The sequence below is a fragment of the Oncorhynchus keta genome, chromosome 17, assembly GCF_023373465.1.
Source record: "Oncorhynchus keta strain PuntledgeMale-10-30-2019 chromosome 17, Oket_V2, whole genome shotgun sequence".
In the NCBI taxonomy this organism is placed as follows: domain Eukaryota; kingdom Metazoa; phylum Chordata; class Actinopteri; order Salmoniformes; family Salmonidae; genus Oncorhynchus; species Oncorhynchus keta.
In genome coordinates this window covers 18,190,340-18,208,898 of record NC_068437.1, presented here as the reverse complement: position 1 = coordinate 18,208,898, position 18,559 = coordinate 18,190,340, and the positions used below count along the sequence as shown (strand labels likewise).

General features: G+C 42.2%; 1 protein-coding gene across 3 annotated transcripts; it reads left to right on the top strand.

The window, feature by feature from the left end:
* The first annotated feature begins 235 nt into the window (after nucleotides 1–235).
* On the top strand, nucleotides 236–17,420 carry LOC118396550 (serine/threonine-protein phosphatase 6 regulatory subunit 3-like). 3 transcript variants are annotated; one of them, XM_035790812.2, is made up of 25 exons: nucleotides 236–529; nucleotides 4,244–4,393; nucleotides 4,526–4,759; nucleotides 5,009–5,195; nucleotides 5,328–5,465; nucleotides 5,558–5,623; nucleotides 5,706–5,818; nucleotides 7,448–7,561; nucleotides 7,638–7,767; nucleotides 9,049–9,201; nucleotides 9,442–9,594; nucleotides 9,682–9,746; nucleotides 9,914–10,029; nucleotides 10,147–10,232; nucleotides 10,407–10,493; nucleotides 10,819–10,865; nucleotides 12,662–12,716; nucleotides 13,384–13,511; nucleotides 13,651–13,766; nucleotides 13,890–14,097; nucleotides 14,299–14,396; nucleotides 14,488–14,662; nucleotides 16,230–16,352; nucleotides 16,479–16,562; nucleotides 16,678–17,420. In XM_035790812.2, the coding sequence occupies exons 3-25, from the start codon at nucleotides 4,533–4,535 to the stop codon at nucleotides 16,727–16,729; spliced, it is 2,721 nt and encodes a 906-aa protein (XP_035646705.1). In that variant the 5' UTR covers nucleotides 236–529; nucleotides 4,244–4,393; nucleotides 4,526–4,532; the 3' UTR covers nucleotides 16,730–17,420. The 3 variants fall into 3 exon arrangements, with proteins under 3 accessions (XP_035646705.1, XP_035646704.1, XP_035646703.1); XM_035790811.2 differs by having other exon boundaries at nucleotides 10,786–10,865; XM_035790810.2 differs by having other exon boundaries at nucleotides 237–529; nucleotides 10,768–10,865.
* Nucleotides 17,421–18,559: the final 1,139 nt, after the last annotated feature.

The window sequence follows — 18,559 nt, the reverse complement described above, 5'->3', positions numbered from 1 at the left end:
GCTCGCAAGAAGTCTGATTGGCGTGATTAATTAGCCAATAGAGCTCAATCGGTCTGTTTGATTGACTGGTAGTTTAGTTGTGGCAAAAATACTGTTGTCACTAGCACAGCCACACTAATTAAAACAAAAATGTGCTTTTTGGTCTTAATTTAAGGTCAGTCGTGTGGTTAAGGCTATGCTTAAGGCTAGATTTAAAATAAGATTTTAAGAAGACCAATTGTAGAAGCAGGCGTGGTTTAGCCGTGATGAAGTCTCTGCGGCTGTGGTAACTAGTGACGACCAGAAGACCTGGTAACCTGCTTATCTGCCTGGTTATGGTGGTGGGGGAAGGGTCGTTGGAGTTGATGGTGCCGCCATCTTGAAAAGTGCCATCTGACAGTCTAGCTACATTTTCTCGCCTGTCAGAATCCGTTGAAAACACTTTTTTTTTCCTTCTTAGGATTCGTGGCTTTTTTGTTGTTGTTGACATTTTAGGCTAATGGCCCAATAAGCTACATGCCGGGGACTCACCATTTACCGTTGTTTGTTGGTACGTACTTGCTAGCTGGTGCATGCAGTTCAGGAGACAGGAACGGCTACTGAGCTAGCTAGGTAGAGCAACATTAACTACCCATTTCTCTTTAGCTACCGGTAACTTAGCTACACCGATGTATTTATAAGTACGAATCGTCTTGTTAGCTGCGATACGTTAGTCTTTTTGTGTGTGAAAAGCCACTGCACTGGGGTCCATTGAAATGCACTATGTTGCTTGCTAGATAACGTTAGTTAGCCGTATTTCAGACCAGTATTGTCGACACGGTTTGGCCTGTCTGCGTTGGTTAACTGGAAAATGCTAACTGACGTTATCCAGCATGCGCCCACTGTTTGGATATTGATGTTAACGTTATACGGTTAGATGTTGGCTTCGGTATTTTTTTGCCAGTTTATCGTTAGCCATCTAGAGGCGTCAAGTTGTTGACGGGGACTGGCTAACGTTAGTCAAATATTTTTGTGTTCGCTAACGTTAGTTGACTACCTAGGAACCGTTATTTGGGGTAACGTCAAAGTAGCTAGTTAATGTTAGTAGTTTGTGAAAACCACGTCAACTGTAACTACGTTACTTTGATAACTATCTGGTAAACGTTAGTTGTCCGCAGCGAAGCTAGCTAGCTATCAAGCAGCTGTCTATTGTGTTAGTTAGCTAAACTCGGCAAAGAAATAAACGTCCTCTCACTGTCAACTGCGTTTATTTTCAGCAAACTTAACGTGTCAATATTTGTATAAACATAAGATTCAACAACTGAGACATAAACTGAACAAGTTCCACAGACATGTGAAGAACAGAAATGGAATAATGTGTCCCTGAACAAAGGGGGGTCAAGATCAAAAGTAAGTCAGTATGTGGTGTGGCCACCAGCTGCATTAAGTACTGAAGTGCATCTCCTCCTCATGGACTGCACCATATTTACCCGTTCTTGCTGTGAGATGTTAACCAACTCTTCCACCAACGCACCTGCAAGTTCCCGGACATTTTGGGGGGAATGGCACTAGCCCTCACCCTCTGTTCCAACAGGTCCCAGACATGCTCAATGGGATTGAGATCCGGGCTCATCGTTGGCCATGGTAGAACACTGACATTCCTGTCTTGCAGGAAATCATGCACATAACAAGCAATATGGCTGGTGGCATTGTCATGTCAGGATAAGCCTGCAGGATGGGTACCACATGAGGGAGGAGGATGTCTTCCCTGTAATGCATAGTGTTTAGATTGCTTGCAATGACAACAAGCTCAGTCCGATGATGCTGTGACACACCGCCCCAGACCATGACGGACCCTCCACCTCCAAATCATTCCCGCTCCAGAGTACATGCCTCAAGTGTAAGACAAGACAAAACCGCAACTCGTCAGAGAAGAGCACTTTTTGCCAATCCTGTTTGATCCAGCGACGGTGGGTTTGTGTCCATAGGCGACTTTGTTGCCGGTGATGTCTGGAGAGGACCTGCCTTACAACAGGCCTACAAGCCTTCAGTCCAGCCCCTCTCAGCCTATTGCGGACAGTCTGAGCACTGATGGAGGGATTGTGCATTCCTGGTGTAACTCGGGCAGTTGTTGTTGCCATCCTGTACCTGTCCCGCAGGTGTGATATTCGGATGTACCGATCCTGTGCAGGTGTTACACGTGATCTGCCACTTCGAGGATGATAGGATGATCAGCTGTCCGTCCTGTCTCCCTGTATAGTTCTGTCTTAGGCATTTCTCAGTACAGACATAGCAATTTATTGCCCTGGCCACATCTGCAGTCCTCATGCCTAATGCACGTTCACGCAGATGAGCAGGGACCCTGGGACACTGTTCTTTTGATGTTTTTCCAGAGTCAGTAGAAAGGCCTCTTTAGTGTCCTAAATTTTCATAACTGACCTTAATTGCCTCGTCTGTAAGCTATTCGTGTCTTAACGACCGTTCCACAGGTACATGTTCATTCATTTTTTTATGGTTCATTGAATAAGCATGTGAAATAGTGTTTAAACCCTTTACAATTAAGACCTGTGGAGTTATTTGGATTTTTACAAATTATTTTTGAAAGACCGAGTCCTGAAGAAGGTGCAGTTTATTTTTTTTGGTATAGTTTCAGGATTCTCCGGGTCAGGCTAAGTGTTGAATTTAGCTAGGTAGTTTGCTTTCTGACCCCTATAACCACAACTAACTTGGCTAGCTAGTTAGTCCCAGGCTGTCCTGAGACATGACTGTTGGTTACTTAGCTTATGTTAGCTAGCTAACGTACAAAAGTATGTAGTCTAGCTAGCTAATACAGTAAGAACAACACTGAACAGTAAATGGGGCTAAATGGCAATGTAACCCTTTGCTCCCAAGGCAGTGCATTACATTTGACAAACAATAATGTACTAAAAGAAGGTAGGCCTATACAAAAATACATCAAGTTATGACACATTCTGGTTTAGTTTACATGAAACAGAATGGTACCTTGGGCAACCCCTGGGTTTCAGTTTTACACCGTCATTGGAATAGTCATACGTGTATATTTGAGTAACCAACCATACATTACTGTGTTGTATGGTTGTGATTTAGTTGACAAATTGTTTTTGTCTTCACCCACTGGAGATTGGCTATTCAGCATTTGTCATATTTTTGCCAATTGAGACAGATGGGGCTATTCCTTAAATCATGGAATTAAGTGTTCATAAGCTTTCTCAGTAGCTGGTAGAGCAAACACTTCAGCACCACACCATAACCATATAACCAATGTAAACAAGCAGCTGAAAGTGCTTATTTTTTGTTAGTGACACAGGACTTTGTTCAGGCCAATGTTGCGCTCTTGGGTGGTGATAAAGGTTTTTCCTGTTGTTATTTGGTCACCTGTGGTAGACAATTTAATGCCAGAAAACAATTCAATGTTTTTCCATGACATTCATTTTGACATCTTCAATTTATTGTAGTATTTTATAGAGCAATGAATGAGTTGCACACTTTCATCAAAGAATGTGTCTGGACAGGGACCAATGTCAATGGTCCCTCAGCACAGCCCCGATGCTCAGTCTATTAATACACTTTCTTTTCTCAGCCATTCACTTGTCTGAGGTGCTGGTTTAGCATAAGCCAAGATGGCTTCACTGTAACCTTTAACCCTATTTCTCCCAGGCTTCCCCACAAGATGGGAATTCCTAGCAAATACTTACTTTTACCTGAGGGCCAGGTGTACACAGTGGGAAATTCTGTTTATCTTTTGAGGCATATGCCTAGTGTGTGCACTGAACATGTTTCACTGCTTTGTTCCTACGGTGAGTGAGTTGTTGACACAGTGTTCTATATTGCCACTTAAGATGTGGCACAAGGTGATTTGACTAAGCACAGTGTTCTGAACTAGCAATGATCTTGCCAGTATTTGAGTGTGGAGCGGTTAGCCCAGTCGTGCTTGTCTTAATGCTTTGAAGTTTAGATTGATTTTGGGGAGAGTTGTTGGGATGCTGACATGTCAACAAGGAAGTGAACTCTTCCTATGATGGAAAAGCTATGGTTTACCGGCTCTTTGCCAGAGATTTAAAGTTTGTCTCATGACCTAGACTAAGTATTTGTTTTCACCTGGTTAACACTTATTATTTAGAAGGTAATGTGACAAAAAAACAACACTTATATTACTACTTGTTTCAGTAGCATGTGACCTTCACGTAAGAAATGTTACTGTTAGTAAGAAAATGTTGTTCCATTACAATGAGTAATATGCTAATTTATCTTTTGCTTGTTTCAGGTCTGCGTTGATCTGTTGAGGTGGTCGTTCTGCTGCATGTGTCAAAAAGCCTGTCTTGTCACTGCTGCCTGTGGAGCCTGTAATGGGCCAGAGCTTCCAAAGAGCACTATCATTATTTTATTTTTAACTTCTGGACTCTATCCCAGTCAGGTACATTTGTGAAGCTGTCTGTTTGACCACCACCTGCTTTCTATTTGACCACCTCATCTCAACCCACATTGTGTACTTTGTGTCACTGTGAGTGCTTTCCCATTGTCTTATGAATGTTTTCCTTCCTTGTAGAAGCATCATGTTTTGGAAGTTTGATTTACACACGACGTCCCACATCGACACCCTCCTGGAGAAGGAAGATGTGACTCTGACAGAGGTGATGGACGAGGAGGATGTCCTGCAGGAGTGCAAGGCCCAGAACCACAAGCTGGTGGACTTCCTGGTACGGCCTCAGTACATGGAGGACCTGGTAACTTACATCACGCAGGAGCCAAGTGATGATGTGGAGGAGACGATCAAGTACAAGTAAGTGGGATTCACACACACTAGGCCAGGATATACTTACGGATATATGCCAATTCTGAGAAAGATTTCTTGTTTTATTTCAGTTTCCCTTGCATTTGTTTAATTCAAGGGAATCCCCCCTACAATCACAAGGGGGCAAACATGACTTGCAAGACATTCAATTATATAGGACCTTTGATGTGCTCTTTTGTGTGGTAGTGGTACTGTATTAATTGATCATTAAATGTTGGACTTCTATGCTATTTTCAGGTACCCCAACATATCGTGTGAACTCCTTACCTCGGATGTTGGACAGATCAATGACAGACTGGGAGAAGATGAACGTTTACTAATGAAACTTTATGGCTTCTTGCAAAATGAATCTCCACTCAACCCTTTACTGGCCAGTTTCTTCAGCAAGGTCCTGAGCATCCTCATCGGTAGGAAACCGGAACAGGTGAGATCAATACAAAACGCTTGTATAAACCACACCGGTTTTAAAAAGTGTATGACCTGCAGGGTTTCATGAATGCTCTGGGAGAAAAGATTGTCCTTTGACACATCCTTAAACTTCAACTATCTTTTGCAGATTGTGGAGTTTCTGCGGAAGAGGGAAGACTTTGTGGACTTAATGATTAAACACATAGGGACCTCCGCCATCATGGACTTGCTGCTCAGAATGCTGACCTGCGTTGAACCACAGCAGCTCAGACAAGATGTCTTAAATGTCAGTGTTGTTATGTGGTTTACTTCGCGTTTTAGCATTTTGGTATTTTTTTTGTGTGTTCAATTACCGACCTCTATCTTCTCCTCCCACAGTGGCTGAACGAGGAGAAGGTGATCCAGAGGCTTGTTGATATGGTCCAGCCTTCTCAGGATGAGGATGTAAGTCACATTTCATCAGCGGTTTGTTTGGTGTTCTGTTGCTCTCTTACAGTGTCTTAAAGTCTCTCTGTTCATCATCTAGAGGCACTCCAACGCATCTCAGTCTCTGTGTGAAATCATCCGCCTCAGCAGAGATCAGATGTTCCAAGTGCAGGGCTGCTCAGAGCCTGACCCATTACTGGCCACACTAGAAAAGTAAGTCTCTACAACCTGTTTGTTTGTTTTTTTCAAGGAGGAATGCTCATTATTACTGTCATCATATTTTACTGTCATATTTTATTGTTGTGCCAAAGTCATTACTAACTTACACCTACTCATTCAAGGGTTTTCCTTGTATTTTTTACTATTTTCTTCATTGTAGAATAATAGTGAAGACATCAAAACCATGAAATAACACGCATGGAATCATGTAGTAACCAAAAAAAGTGTTAAACAAATCAATATATATTTGATATTCTTCAAAGTAGCCACCCTTTGCCTTGATGAGAACTTTGCACACTCTTGGCATTTTCTCAATCAGCTTCACGAGGTAGTCACCTGGAATGTATTTCAATTAACAGGTGTGCCTTAAGTTAATCTGTGTAATTTCTTTCCTTAATGCGTTTGAGCCAATCGGTTGTGTTGTGACATGGTAGGGGTGGAATACAGAAGGATAGCCCTATTTGGTAAAAGACCAAGTCCATATTATGGCAAGAACGGCTAAAATAAGCAAAGAGAAACGACAATCCATCATTAATTTAAGAAGGTCACTCAATCTGGAAAATGTACAAACTTTCAAAGTTTCTTCAAGAGCAGTCGCAAAAACCATCAAGCGCTATGATGAAACTGGCTCACATGGAGACCGGCACAGGAAAGGAAGACCTGGAGTTACCTCTGCTGTAGAGGATAAGTTCATTAGAGTTAACTATACCTCAGATTGCAGCCCAAAGAAATGCTTCAGTGTTCAAGTAAGAGACATCTCAACATCAAATGTTCAGAGGAGACTCAGAATCAGGTCTTCATGGTCGAATTGCTGTAAAGAAACCACTACTAAAGGACACCAATAAGAAGAAGAGACTTGTTTGGGCCAATAAATGCGATCAATGGACATATTAGACTGGTGTAAATCTGAGCTTTGGTCTGATGAGTCCAAATTTGAGCTTTTTGGTTGCAACCACTGTGTCTTTGTGAGATGCGGAGTAGGTGAACAGATGATCTCTGCATGTGTGGTCCCACCATGAAGCATGGAGGAGGTGGGTGCTTTGCTAGTGACACTGTCTGATTTATTTAGAATTCAAGGCGCACTTAACCAGCATGGATAACACAGCATTCTGCAGCGATACACAATCCCATCTGGTTGCGCTTAGTGGGACTATCATTTGTTTTTCAACAGGACAATGACCCAACACACCTCCAGGCTGTGTAAGGGCTATTTGACTAAGGAGAGTGGAGTGCTGGATCAGATGACCTGGCCTCCACAATCACCTGACCTCAACCAAATTGAGATGGTTTGTAATGAGTTGGACCGCAGAGTGAAGGAAAAGCAGCCAACGAGTGCTCAGCATATGTGAGAACTCCTTCAAGACTGTTGGAAAAGCATTCCAGGTGACGCAGGTTGAGAGAATGCCAAGAGTGCAAAGCTGTCAAAGCAAAGGGTGGCTACTTTAAAAATATATTTGGTTTTAACACTTTTTGCTTACTACATGATTCCGTATGTTCATAGTTTTGATGTCTTCATTATTATTCTACAATGTAGAAAATAGTCAAAATAAAGAGAAACCCTTGAATGAGTAGGTGTGTCCAAACTTCTGATTGGTACTGTACATGTCCCTTCCTTTCTCTCAGACAAGAGACTGTGGAGCAGTTGCTGTCCAACATATTTGACAAAGAGAAAAATGACTCTGCAATAGTCAGTGTAATTCAGATTCTCCTGACACTCTTTGAGACACGAAGACCAGCGTAAGTTAACGATATCCCATTTTAAAGTTTTATTTGTTTTGGGAGACTTTCTGATGTACGGTTCTGTCGTTTGCAGATTCGAAGGCCATTTGGAAATCTGTCCTCCTGGTATGAGCCACCCGTCCTTCTCAGTCAATCAGAGCATTCTGGAGGCTGTCAGACCTAGGCTCAAAGACTTCCATCAACTGCTGCTGGAACCCCCAAAGGTAATACAATACTTTACATATACTATATATACAAAAGTATGCGGACATCCCTTCGAGTTAGTGGATTTGGCTGTTGCAGCCACACCTGTTGCTAAAATGTGTGTAAATTCGAGCACCCCGCCATGGAATCTCCACAGACAAACATTGGCAGCAGAATGGCCTAACTGAAGATTTCTGACTTTCAACGTGGCACTGTCATAGGATGCCACCTTTCCAACAAGTCATTTTTATGCCCTGCTATAGCTGCCCCGATTAACTATATGTGGAAACGTCTAGGAGCAGCAACGGCTTAGCCGCGAAGTGGTAGGTCACACAAGCTCACAGGACGGGATCGCCAAGTGCCGAAGCTCGTAGCGTGTAAAAATCGTCTGTCCTCGTTTGCAACACTCACTACCGAGTCAGTGTCAGCACAATAACTGTTCGACGGGAGCTTCAAGAAATGGGTTTCCATGGCCGAGCATCCGCACACAAGCCTAATATCACCATGCGCGCTGCTAAGCGTCGGCTGGAGTGGTGTGAAGCTCACCGCCATTGGACTCTGGAGTGACGAATCACACTTCACCATCTGGCAGTCTGACGGACGAATCTGGGTTTGGTGGATTCCAGGAGAATGCTACCTGCCCGACTGCACAGTGCCAACTGTAAAGTTTGGTGGAGGAAGAATAATGGTCTGGGGCTGTTTTTCATGGTTCGGGCTAGTCTCCTTAGTTCCAGTTTACAACGACATTCTAGACGATTCTGTGCTTCCAACTTTGTGACAACCTTTTGGGGAAGGCCCTTTCCTGTTTCAGCATGACAAAACCTCAGTGCACAAAGCAAGGTTAATGCAGACATTGTTTGTCGATTGGTGTGGAAGGACTTGACAGGTCTGGACAGAGCCCTGACCTCAACCTCATCGAACACATTTGGGATGAATTGGAACGCCGACTGCGAGCCAGGCCTAATCGCCCAAGATAAGTGCCCGACTTCACAAATTCTCTTGTGGCTGAGGGGAATCCCTGCAGCAATGTTCCAACATCTAGTGGAAATAGGTTTTATAGGTTTTTCTCTTTGTTATTAACTTGAAATAAATATGACAACCACAATATTTTAAATAAACTATTACTACATTTCTCTTTTGTTGTGATCCTGCTATCTTAATCTTGGTTTAACTTTGAGTCATATTTATTTTCAGAGTGGGTGGTCTTTCCTCTAAATTGACTTTACAAGTTCACTCCAATGGCGGTTGTGTTTGAGTTACCAATGAGAGCCTGATTGTTCCTTTCATCCCCATATTTGCAGAAGAATATCATGAAAACCACATGGGGAGTGCTAGACCCCCCAGTGGGCAACACCCGGCTGAATGTGGTCCGTCTAGTGGCCAGCCTCCTGCAGACCAACACTCATATCATCAACATGGAGCTGATTAACCTCAACACTCTAGGTGTCATACTTGTAAGTTGCCTGTCTTTTATATTTTACACATGGTTTTTAGTACTAGTTGTTCCTGTCTTAATTAGCATCTGGATTTAGACTGCTATGCACAGGGATTTCTGTCTTTCATGACACTAGTTCCTTTACTACCCCCTTCTCATAACTAAGGTCAACAGGGATGATGCTCACTTCAACAACTTGGTTTGGAACATTTTATTAAATAAATGTATGCTTTTAAAAAAACAATTTGTTTATTCTCAGGACATGTACTTCAAATATATATGGAATAACTTCCTGCATTTACAAGTTGAAATATGCACTGCAATGATCCTAGCGATGCCCCCAGCCCAAAGTGAAAACCTCAAAATCAACAGTGATCAGGAGCCTGTCAGAGAAAGCCACCTTATCAATCATGTGAGACTTCATCACCCTTTTCTTTACATCTAGAATGGTACTCATGTCAGACGAGTCAATCAACTCTTTTTGTGCGCTGTGTTTTAGCTGTTTCAGAAGTGCCAGTTTATACAGAGAATTCTTGATGCATGGAGCTCCAATGAGAAAGTGCAGTAAGTACTGTTATTATTAATGATATATGTGTATAGTTGTTACTAGACCACTGCAGATTTGGTTTTTTAAAATCTCTTGTGAGCTCTTTGGTTTTTCCCCTTGCGACGGCGCACATAAAAGTCACCACAATGTGCCGGTAGGCTTCAGTAAGTGTTTCCTGTTGCAGGGCTGAGGGTGGACGTAGACAGGGCTACATGGGCCACTTGACCAGAATAGCCAACTCAATAGTGCACAACAGCGACAAGGGCCCCAATGGTGCACAGATACAGCAGCTCATCTCAGGTGAGTGGGCTTTGACACCCATAAGGAATGAGGTTGTTGGAGCGAAAAAACAATCCTTTCTATATCCTGAAATGAGGTGGAATAAACTCATCTTGTTATTTCTCTGTGTTATTTCAGAGCTCACAGAAGAAGACAGAGAGAGATGGGAGACCTTCATTTCTGGTCAGCTAGCTGACACAAACAAGAGAAACACTGTAGACCTAGTAAGTCTGATACAGACACCTCAGTTACTTAATGCCATAATGTTTTCAGAGTACACTGTTACACAGTATTTACACTGACGTACTGAAAGGTGACGTGCCAGTAATGCCGACGCTGTTTGAAGGATGCCTCGTGGTTGTCCTCTTAGTAATAAGGTTGGTTGCACTGTGCACTAGGTGAACACACACCATATTCACTCATCCAGTGATGACGAGGTAGACTTCAAGGACAGCGGATTCCACCAGGATTCCTCTTTACAACAAGTAAGTCTGTAACTGGATGAGACTATATAAATGCTGCAGTCTCCATATTGATACTTTAAAAAAAAAATTGTTAACATTATTATACTTGTCTAGTAATAGTAGTACTGATTTTGTGAATATTAAATGTGTCTTCCAATTGTAAGTATGCTTGTGCTCTTAATCTTTAAACGATGAACCTATAGCTACAGTATTAGTCAATTGTTTTGAATTGAAGTACTTGAAGTTTTTTGTAGTGCCAAGACTATATCATTATCGTTGGTCCTGGGTTTGCCAGGCCTTTTCTGATTATCAGATGCAACAAATGACGTCCAATTTTATTGAGCAGTTTGGCTTCAATGACGAAGAGTTTGCCGATCAGGATGATGTCGTGGAGTGAGTACTGATCCTGCATGTTTTCTTCATAACCTGCTATTCTACTGGTTTGGGGATTTCAATAAGGGTGTGGGGTGACTAGACTGGTGTTCTGTTAATACATTCTTTGCTTCCTTAACAAAGGACTGGGAATCAGTTTCTTTCTCTGTACAAAGATTTAGGTTACATACATGTTTGCAATTAACATATGAAAATAAAATGCCACTGTTTGGATAATGATATTTCTAGTCTGGGGAAAATAAGTAGTAGGTTAATTGGATGCCAATCTGAATTCAGCAACCCATGAATGTCAAATATTCTTATTACATTTAAGTTGCTCATATTATACAGTTCAACCATTTTAAAGTAGATTGCCTGTGTCACTGTCAATCAAGACTGATGCTTTGCTTGGACCAGAGTCCAGATTGTAATTGGTAATTGCAAAACAGTTTATTTTTATTTTTTCTTGATCAAAATGGGGCTTGTGGTTGGTATGGGCGTGGTGGCCTTTGACCAAACATTTTAGAGGCCCTCCTGTTGGCCACATTGACAATGTAGCTGTTTTAAAGCTCACTTCCTGCAATTCTACACATTTTGCTATCCCTTTTCCCTTTTTTTCCAGCCAACCTTATCCTGCCAACTTTTACCCCCTCTTCTTTATCTGAAAGGTATTGCCGGTATCAAAGCCCAAATTCTTTTCTGCCAAACGATCTACTAATCATTTCAGTAAAGTTCTGCCTACGGCATAGTATGAAACGTAGCTGTAATGCTGAGGCGGTTTTGGCACGCACTACACTCTTAAACTCTTGATGGTTGCTAGACAGCCAGTTATACATTTTGCAAGACATGTCACTTCACCCATCTCTTCTCATAGCCCACCACACGCACTGTTTTCTTAAACATAACCGGATGGATACATAAAGAATTACTGTGGGAATAAATATCACTGAATGATGAAACTATTGGATTAAAGTACGTGCAATTGAAGGCATGTATCAAGTTGTTGCTTACTGAAACGTCCCAAAGTCATCCAATTCTTGTAATAAATTTGAAGCAAAAGCCTACTCGATTCTAATTTCAGCACTGTTTTGATTGGGACGGCACAATCGCTCTGCTTTGAGACAAGTGTGGGGACTCATCTTGGTAAATCAATCAACTTTTAAAAATCTGTTTTGAATATTGTTTAGGATACAATTACTTGCCTAGTTAAATAAAAAATATATATTTTAAATACCATATCTGTGTGAAAGCAGCAGAATATTCTAAAATCACCAATCATCATTTTGGGAATTTTTGATTCTCCCTGACTGTCTAGCTTTTACTTAGGGGGTTGATCGTTTTCAAAGATCTTATTTAAAAATATATAGGTCCGTTATCTTTCCTACATACTTTATCTGGTTTTAGTATTTTGTTTACACTGAAACGTCTTTCTATGTATTTTTTTTTTTTTACTGTTTGGACATGGGCGGCCCGAGGAAAAACACTTAGGCGACCCGCCCAAGATTTTTCTATGCAGTGTAAAAACCCTGCATAATTCAGTTAGTTTGGAATAAGTAGCGCACTTCAACCCTGTTCTGTGCCTCTGGCTCTTCTTGTTATGTGGGTGATCTGCTGGCGGATGGGCCCCTGAGTAGAATGACCAGGTGGGAATGGCTGGCTGGAGTTTCTGCATAAAGCTGCTTTCATGTCAATAACATTCTTCTTCCTGTTAATGGGCCTCTGTAGGTAGGCGTCCTGAAGCCATTGTGTTTAGTCATTGTTTGTAGTCATTGTCTAATTAATATAACTAAACTAAACTCTTTTCTTTAACATTTCAGTATTCCCTTTGATAGAATATCAGACATCAATTTTTCCTTGAATACAAATGAAAGTGTAAGTATTTTAATATAATTTAATGCATTTCAAAGGTAGTGAAAGGATGTTAAAATGAATGCCATGTTGTCTTCCATTTGTACTGGAGATCTGTTCAATTCTAGTGGAAATGAGTAAGATAATTTTCCTCAAACTGCTACTTGATTATCTCCCTAAGTTTTAAAGTTTACAATTTTTATAATGCTGTTAGTCTTTACCCTGGGATTTTTTTTCAGCCTCAGAGACAGAACGTCTGTTTTGAAGCTAATTTCCTGCAAGCCTACACATTTTGCTATGGCTTATTTCTTGTTCTTATGCTGTCTAAGTGATTCAAACACATTACATTTTTGGAATTTCAGATTCTCCCAGACTAGTTTTTATTTTGGTAATTGTTAGTTCTCAAAGATAATCCGATTTTTAAAAAGGTTGCTCCATTATCTTTTCAACAATCTTTATCTGGTTTTAGTCGTTTTTAAGTTTACAGTGAAAACGTTTTACCATCCTGAAAAGGATTGGTACATATTAACTAATGCTGCACTCTAGACGTCTGAAGTTCTGTTACCTATGAAAATGATGCACATACATATTTTCTTCCCTTTTCCATTTACAGTAATGAGGAAGTGGAGGAATCACGGCGTATCTTTTTGTGTATCATGTGCTTTACCCTGGTACTGGTGTTGTCTTCCAGGCGAATATAGCTCTGTTTGAGGCCTGCTGTAAGGAGAAGATCCAGCAGTTTGAAGATGCAGGCTCTGATGAGGACATCTGGGACGAGAAAGATGTTACTTTCGCACCAGACGCTCAGAGACGTCCTCGGTACGGCAGCGCCTCTTGGCGGATATGTAAATTACATGTTTTAAATGACTAACATATCTTCTGAGGCTGGTTCAAAGCACCAGTTTGGGTGATTTTGATACACTTTCTTGACTTTTGTCCATTCTGTGCCTCCCATTAGGAGCTCTGGTAGCACAGATAGTGAGGAGAGCACAGACTCTGAGGAGGAGGATGTTAAACGTGATCCCTTTGACCCCAACAACGCCAGCTCTGATGACAGAATGGAGGTGGACACTGGTGAGTGATTGTTCCGGGTTTGCGCACTGGGGTTGGGTTAGTGGTTCGTTGGGTAGGTCGGTCTGGTATGATCTTTTCGAGATGATGCCTTGCTTTTTTGTGACGGCTGCCCTGTTGTTTCAGGGCCTCTGTGGACAGCTAACTTTGACGACATACCCATGGACACCGGGAGTTCTACGGCGATGGGTGAATCTGCCCCAGCCTCCGCTGCCCCAGCCTCCCCCTCCTCCCCTGCGGTTATACCAGAGTCTGCTGGCTGGAGCTCCCCCAACGCCTCCCCTGGCAAAGCCATGGGCTGGGCAGACTTTTCTAGCAACTTCTCACCAGTTAGGTAAGGTTTCATCATCACACCACCCTCATTCCCAAGGCCTTAGGTGACACTATTGCCACACATTTCCATATTGCGTTATCCTTCCATGTAGTATGAATAAGGATGTGGGTGACAGGTGTTCTGTTCATTCCCCTGGCTTCCCATGTCTAATATTTGAGATTGGCTATTTTAAGAGGACAAATTCAAGACCTTTTCTTCCAGACCCAAAGATCCTTTGAGGAGCAATTCCCCAGTAGCAATGGAGACTTGTATAGAGACAGGAGACCCCTTGGGTGTCAACGCACCAATGCAGCATGAAGGTGAGGTTTGCCACTGAGCTTTTCAGGAATAAGTGTGTTACGGCCAACTCTGTGGTCACTGTTATGATGCTGTCCCTGTGTGACGTCGCAGATTCTGACCAGTGGCCAGGGGATGAGGCAGCCCAGCCAGCCAGCTCCCCTGGAGGGAAAGCCAGATGCTCGGATGCAGAGGAGTCCGTCACCACTGAGACGGTCACCAATGGATCCATGAAGGAAACAGTTAGCCTTACTGTAGATGCCAAAACTGAAACGGCCATTTTCAAGAGGTAAGGCTTTTGATGACTCACCATACCCTGTTCCTCTGGTCACCAATCCTTCCTTTACAACACAGCCATTCACCTCAGAGCATGTGGAATTGACCTCTGTGTCTTGCCACGTTTTCCCCCTCCTGCACTGAGTGACTTAAATCCATGCAAAGCAGGGACACTCCAGTAGACTTGTATAAATATCTATATACCATTTATGTATCACCAAACCTGCCAAACCTACATTGCTGTCTGTGTTGTTTGAGAAACTGTCCTTCACTTTAACTGCAACACTTACAACATGAGCTTCCTCTTTCTCTCTGGCGTGCGTGTGGCTTCAGAGTGTTGAAATCTTATCGGTATGTACAGCCAGTCGGGGGGGCATCTGCCGTTTCTTGTTTTCATGTCAGCCACTGAGTTTTTAAAATTAATTATTTTGCCATCTCCATTTGCATGTATATCTCAGATGTATTGATTTGGTCGTCGCTCGTCGTCAATGACGTCGTGAATTGGCCATCAGCCCTCGGGATTAGCCACTCCCAGGCTTTGAGTTGGCCTTGTTCTCCTTTCTGTCGATGTCCAGGTGGGGGTGTGGATTGGTGGAGGCAGTCTTCAAAATTTATCCACCACCTCCTTGTGCTGGTGTCTCATTGGCTTTGGTTTGTAGCTCATGGCATTGTGAGGTGGCTGGAATAAACTGGAGAGAGATGAATCTTAGCCTATCAGTAGTCCTGTTGTCACGCAAAACTCAGCTCTACTAGCAGTAGTCCTGTTGTCACGCAAAACTCAGCTCTACTAGCAGTAGTCCTGTTGTCACGCAAAACTCAGCTCTACTAGCAGTAGTCCTGTTGTCGCGCAAAACTCAGCTCTACTAGCAGTAGTCCTGTTGTCGCGCAAGATTCAGCTCTACTAGCAGTAGTCCTGTTGTCGCGCAAGATTCAGCTCTACTGGCAGTGAGCTTTGTTTTTAAGCTTGAATCTCAAGTCCAACAGACTTTCAAAATGCCATCTAGGTAGTTGTAAATGTAGTTCACTTTGCCAGGTCATTTTAAATAAGAATGTGTTCTAAATTGACTTGTCTTAAAGGTTAAATAAATCGCACATAACCGCCGCCTCAAACAGAAAATGAATAAGACCTGTAAAAATACACAAATATCCTGGAGTGCGTTAGTTTTGCCTAGTAATTATGACGACATAGTCGTGGTGGTTTTAATGACAAAAATCAAGACCGATGGCTGAAAACTTTGAATCATTTCGGTGAGTTTCAAAACTGTCATCTCGTGTTCTGCTCTTCGAAACAAGCTCACTCTTAAAAAGAGGAAACTGCTGTAAGTGGATGGTCAGAAAATCTAAATGGACTCTTGCTGCTTCTGTCCATTTGCTGTCCATTTTGTTCCTTGCATCCATTTTTAACCGCCATACGCATTTCGACACACTCGTTTGCCCAATGCTTTGATGTTGTCTGTCTCCCATTCTGCATGCGCTAGTCTTTTCCGTTTTGTCTATAAACAGTGGTGGGTTTCTGTCTATTGTCATTCTGAATGTTTGAAATGGAAAGAGCTCTGTAAATGTCCCCTTTTTCTCTGCAGTGAGGATGTGAAGTTGTCTACCTCAGAGGACGCATCTGCAAAGTACGTGGTGAGGGAGAGTGGAACACCAGAGAAGAGGGTCCCTGCATCTGTCCAGCCTGTCAGCAACTGTTCCAAACCAGGGTCTGGCTCCATGTTGTCAACTTATACCTTCACTGGAACTGTCTCGTACTAGTGAGCTATTTTCAGACATGCTGTTGTACCGGTTCTGTCTCATGATGACCTATCTTTATTTCTTCCCTTCCACAGTGCACACCATTCAGATGAGAAATCAAAAGTCCCCAGTGACGCTGTTAATGGTCCCCTAGAAGGAACAGCAATGGACGAAGCCAAGTAAGTGTCAGCTAGAATGAGGTTGTGCTGTGGGGTTCCAGTCTGGCATGTCTTATCACTTGTGAAGTGTGTGTCATCCAGTATGTTACACTGTGTCCTGTCTGCCCGCCTACAGAACAGAGCAGAGCGTGGCCTCACCGACGGCAGCTGTGAACGGCCCAGGGTGATGTGTGGTTCCTGCCAGCCTGTTCCTGCCACGCACAGCTCTCTCCCTGGGCCACCAGTAGAGGGCAGTGCAAGTCCAGAGTCAGAGCTGCTGCTGCACTAACTTCACCAGATCAGGACCAGCAATATTAATATTAGGCTATTACAGACAGTTGTACAGGAAGTTGGAACTGAATGAAGAGATACTCTAATGGATACAGTTATTATTTTTTTGCATTCGTTTATATACTATTGTTATGAGGTGATCCGTCTGATATTTTGCCACTCCAAGTTAAATAGTAATGTTGCTATAGTTAAAATGATTGTATGAATAAAATATTTTATAAAAAGAAAATGTATACAGAAACAGACGATAACTGAAATATACCAATTGGAAAACTTGGTGTGATTTTGATAGGGTTTTCCTTCTGCACAAAATCGGATAATTTTATTTCCAGCTACCATGCAATGTTAATCGGCAACCCATGTTGGTATGTTTATCAGTATGCTTGTTGGTAGGAATCAAAATAATTTTAAATATTCAAAGGTTTATTTTGCCACAGCTATTATTTGTAAATGTTTCTTGTATACTTTCAACAAAATTTGAAAACCTTTGGTATAGTTTTTAACTTAATTTATTAAGGTAGATAATGTTCTGTTAGTGCCATACACATGTTTTCTCCCCCTTGACAACATTAAACTGTACAAACCCAAGGTGAAAACCTGTAGAAAGTGGTTTCCAGTTGCACGTATCTAGTGAGTGTTAACTGTCTGAAGTCTTGTGGTAAATGGGTTCCATTTTACAACTGTTACAGCACCACTCAAGTCAAACATTCTACCTGCAAAATGATGCGTGTGTAATGAATATTCTTGGTATTGCTTCAATCATGCATCAACCATTGATTATTTTTATACAGTGCATTTGGAAAGTATTCAGACCATTTTACTTTTTCCACATTTTGTTAAGTTACAGCCTTAGTCCAAATGGATTGTAATCCCCCCCCCCCAGGTTTTTAGAAATGTTAGAACATTTCTTAAATACAAACCTGAAATATCAAACTTACATTTACAAGTATTCAGACCCTTTACTCAGTACTTGGAAGCACATTTGGCAGTGATTACAGCCTTCAGTCTTCATGGGTATGACACTACAAGCTGGGCACACCTGTATTTGGGGAGTTTCTCCCATTCTTCTCTGCAGATCCTCTCGAGCTTTGTCAGGTTGGATGGGGAGAGCCACTGCACATTTTCAGGTCTCCAGAGACGTTCGATCCGAAGCCACTCCTATGGTTTCTTAGCTGTGTGCTTAGGGTCATGGTCCTGTTGGAAGGTGAACCATTGCCCCAGTCTGAGTTCCTGAGTGCTCTGGAGCAGGTTTTCATCAAGGATCTCTCTGTACAGTTGTGGCCAAAAGTTTTGAATGACACATATTAATTTTCACAAAGCTTGTTGCTTCAATGTCTTTAGATATTTTTTGTCAGATGTTACTATGGAATACTGAAGTATAATTACAAGCATTTCATAAGTGTCAAAGGCTTTTATTAACAAGTACATGAAGTTGATGCAAAGAGTCAATATTTGCAGTGTTGACCCTTTTTCAAGACCTCTGCAATCTGCCCTGGCATGCTCTCAATTAACTTCTGGGCCACATCCTGACTGATGGCAGCCCATTCTTGCATTATCAATGCTTGGAGTATGTCGGAATTTGTGGGTTTTTGTTTGTCCACCCGCCTCTTGAGGATTGACCGCAAGTTCTCAATGGGATGAAGGTCTGGGGAGTTTCCTGGCGATGGACCCAAAATATCAATGTTCTGTTCCCTGAGCCACTTAGTTATCACTTTTGCCTTATGGAA

Excerpts from the sequence above, each read along its gene's own strand:
- LOC118396550 (XM_035790810.2), top strand. The coding sequence starts at position 4,533 with ATGTTTTGGAAGTTTGATTTACACACGACGTCCCACATCGACACCCTC. Across the intron at positions 12,717-13,383 it reads CCTTGAATACAAATGAAAGT|GCGAATATAGCTCTGTTTGA; the intron begins GTAAGTATTTTA and ends GTTGTCTTCCAG. Across the intron at positions 13,767-13,889 it reads CAGAATGGAGGTGGACACTG|GGCCTCTGTGGACAGCTAAC; the intron begins GTGAGTGATTGT and ends CTGTTGTTTCAG.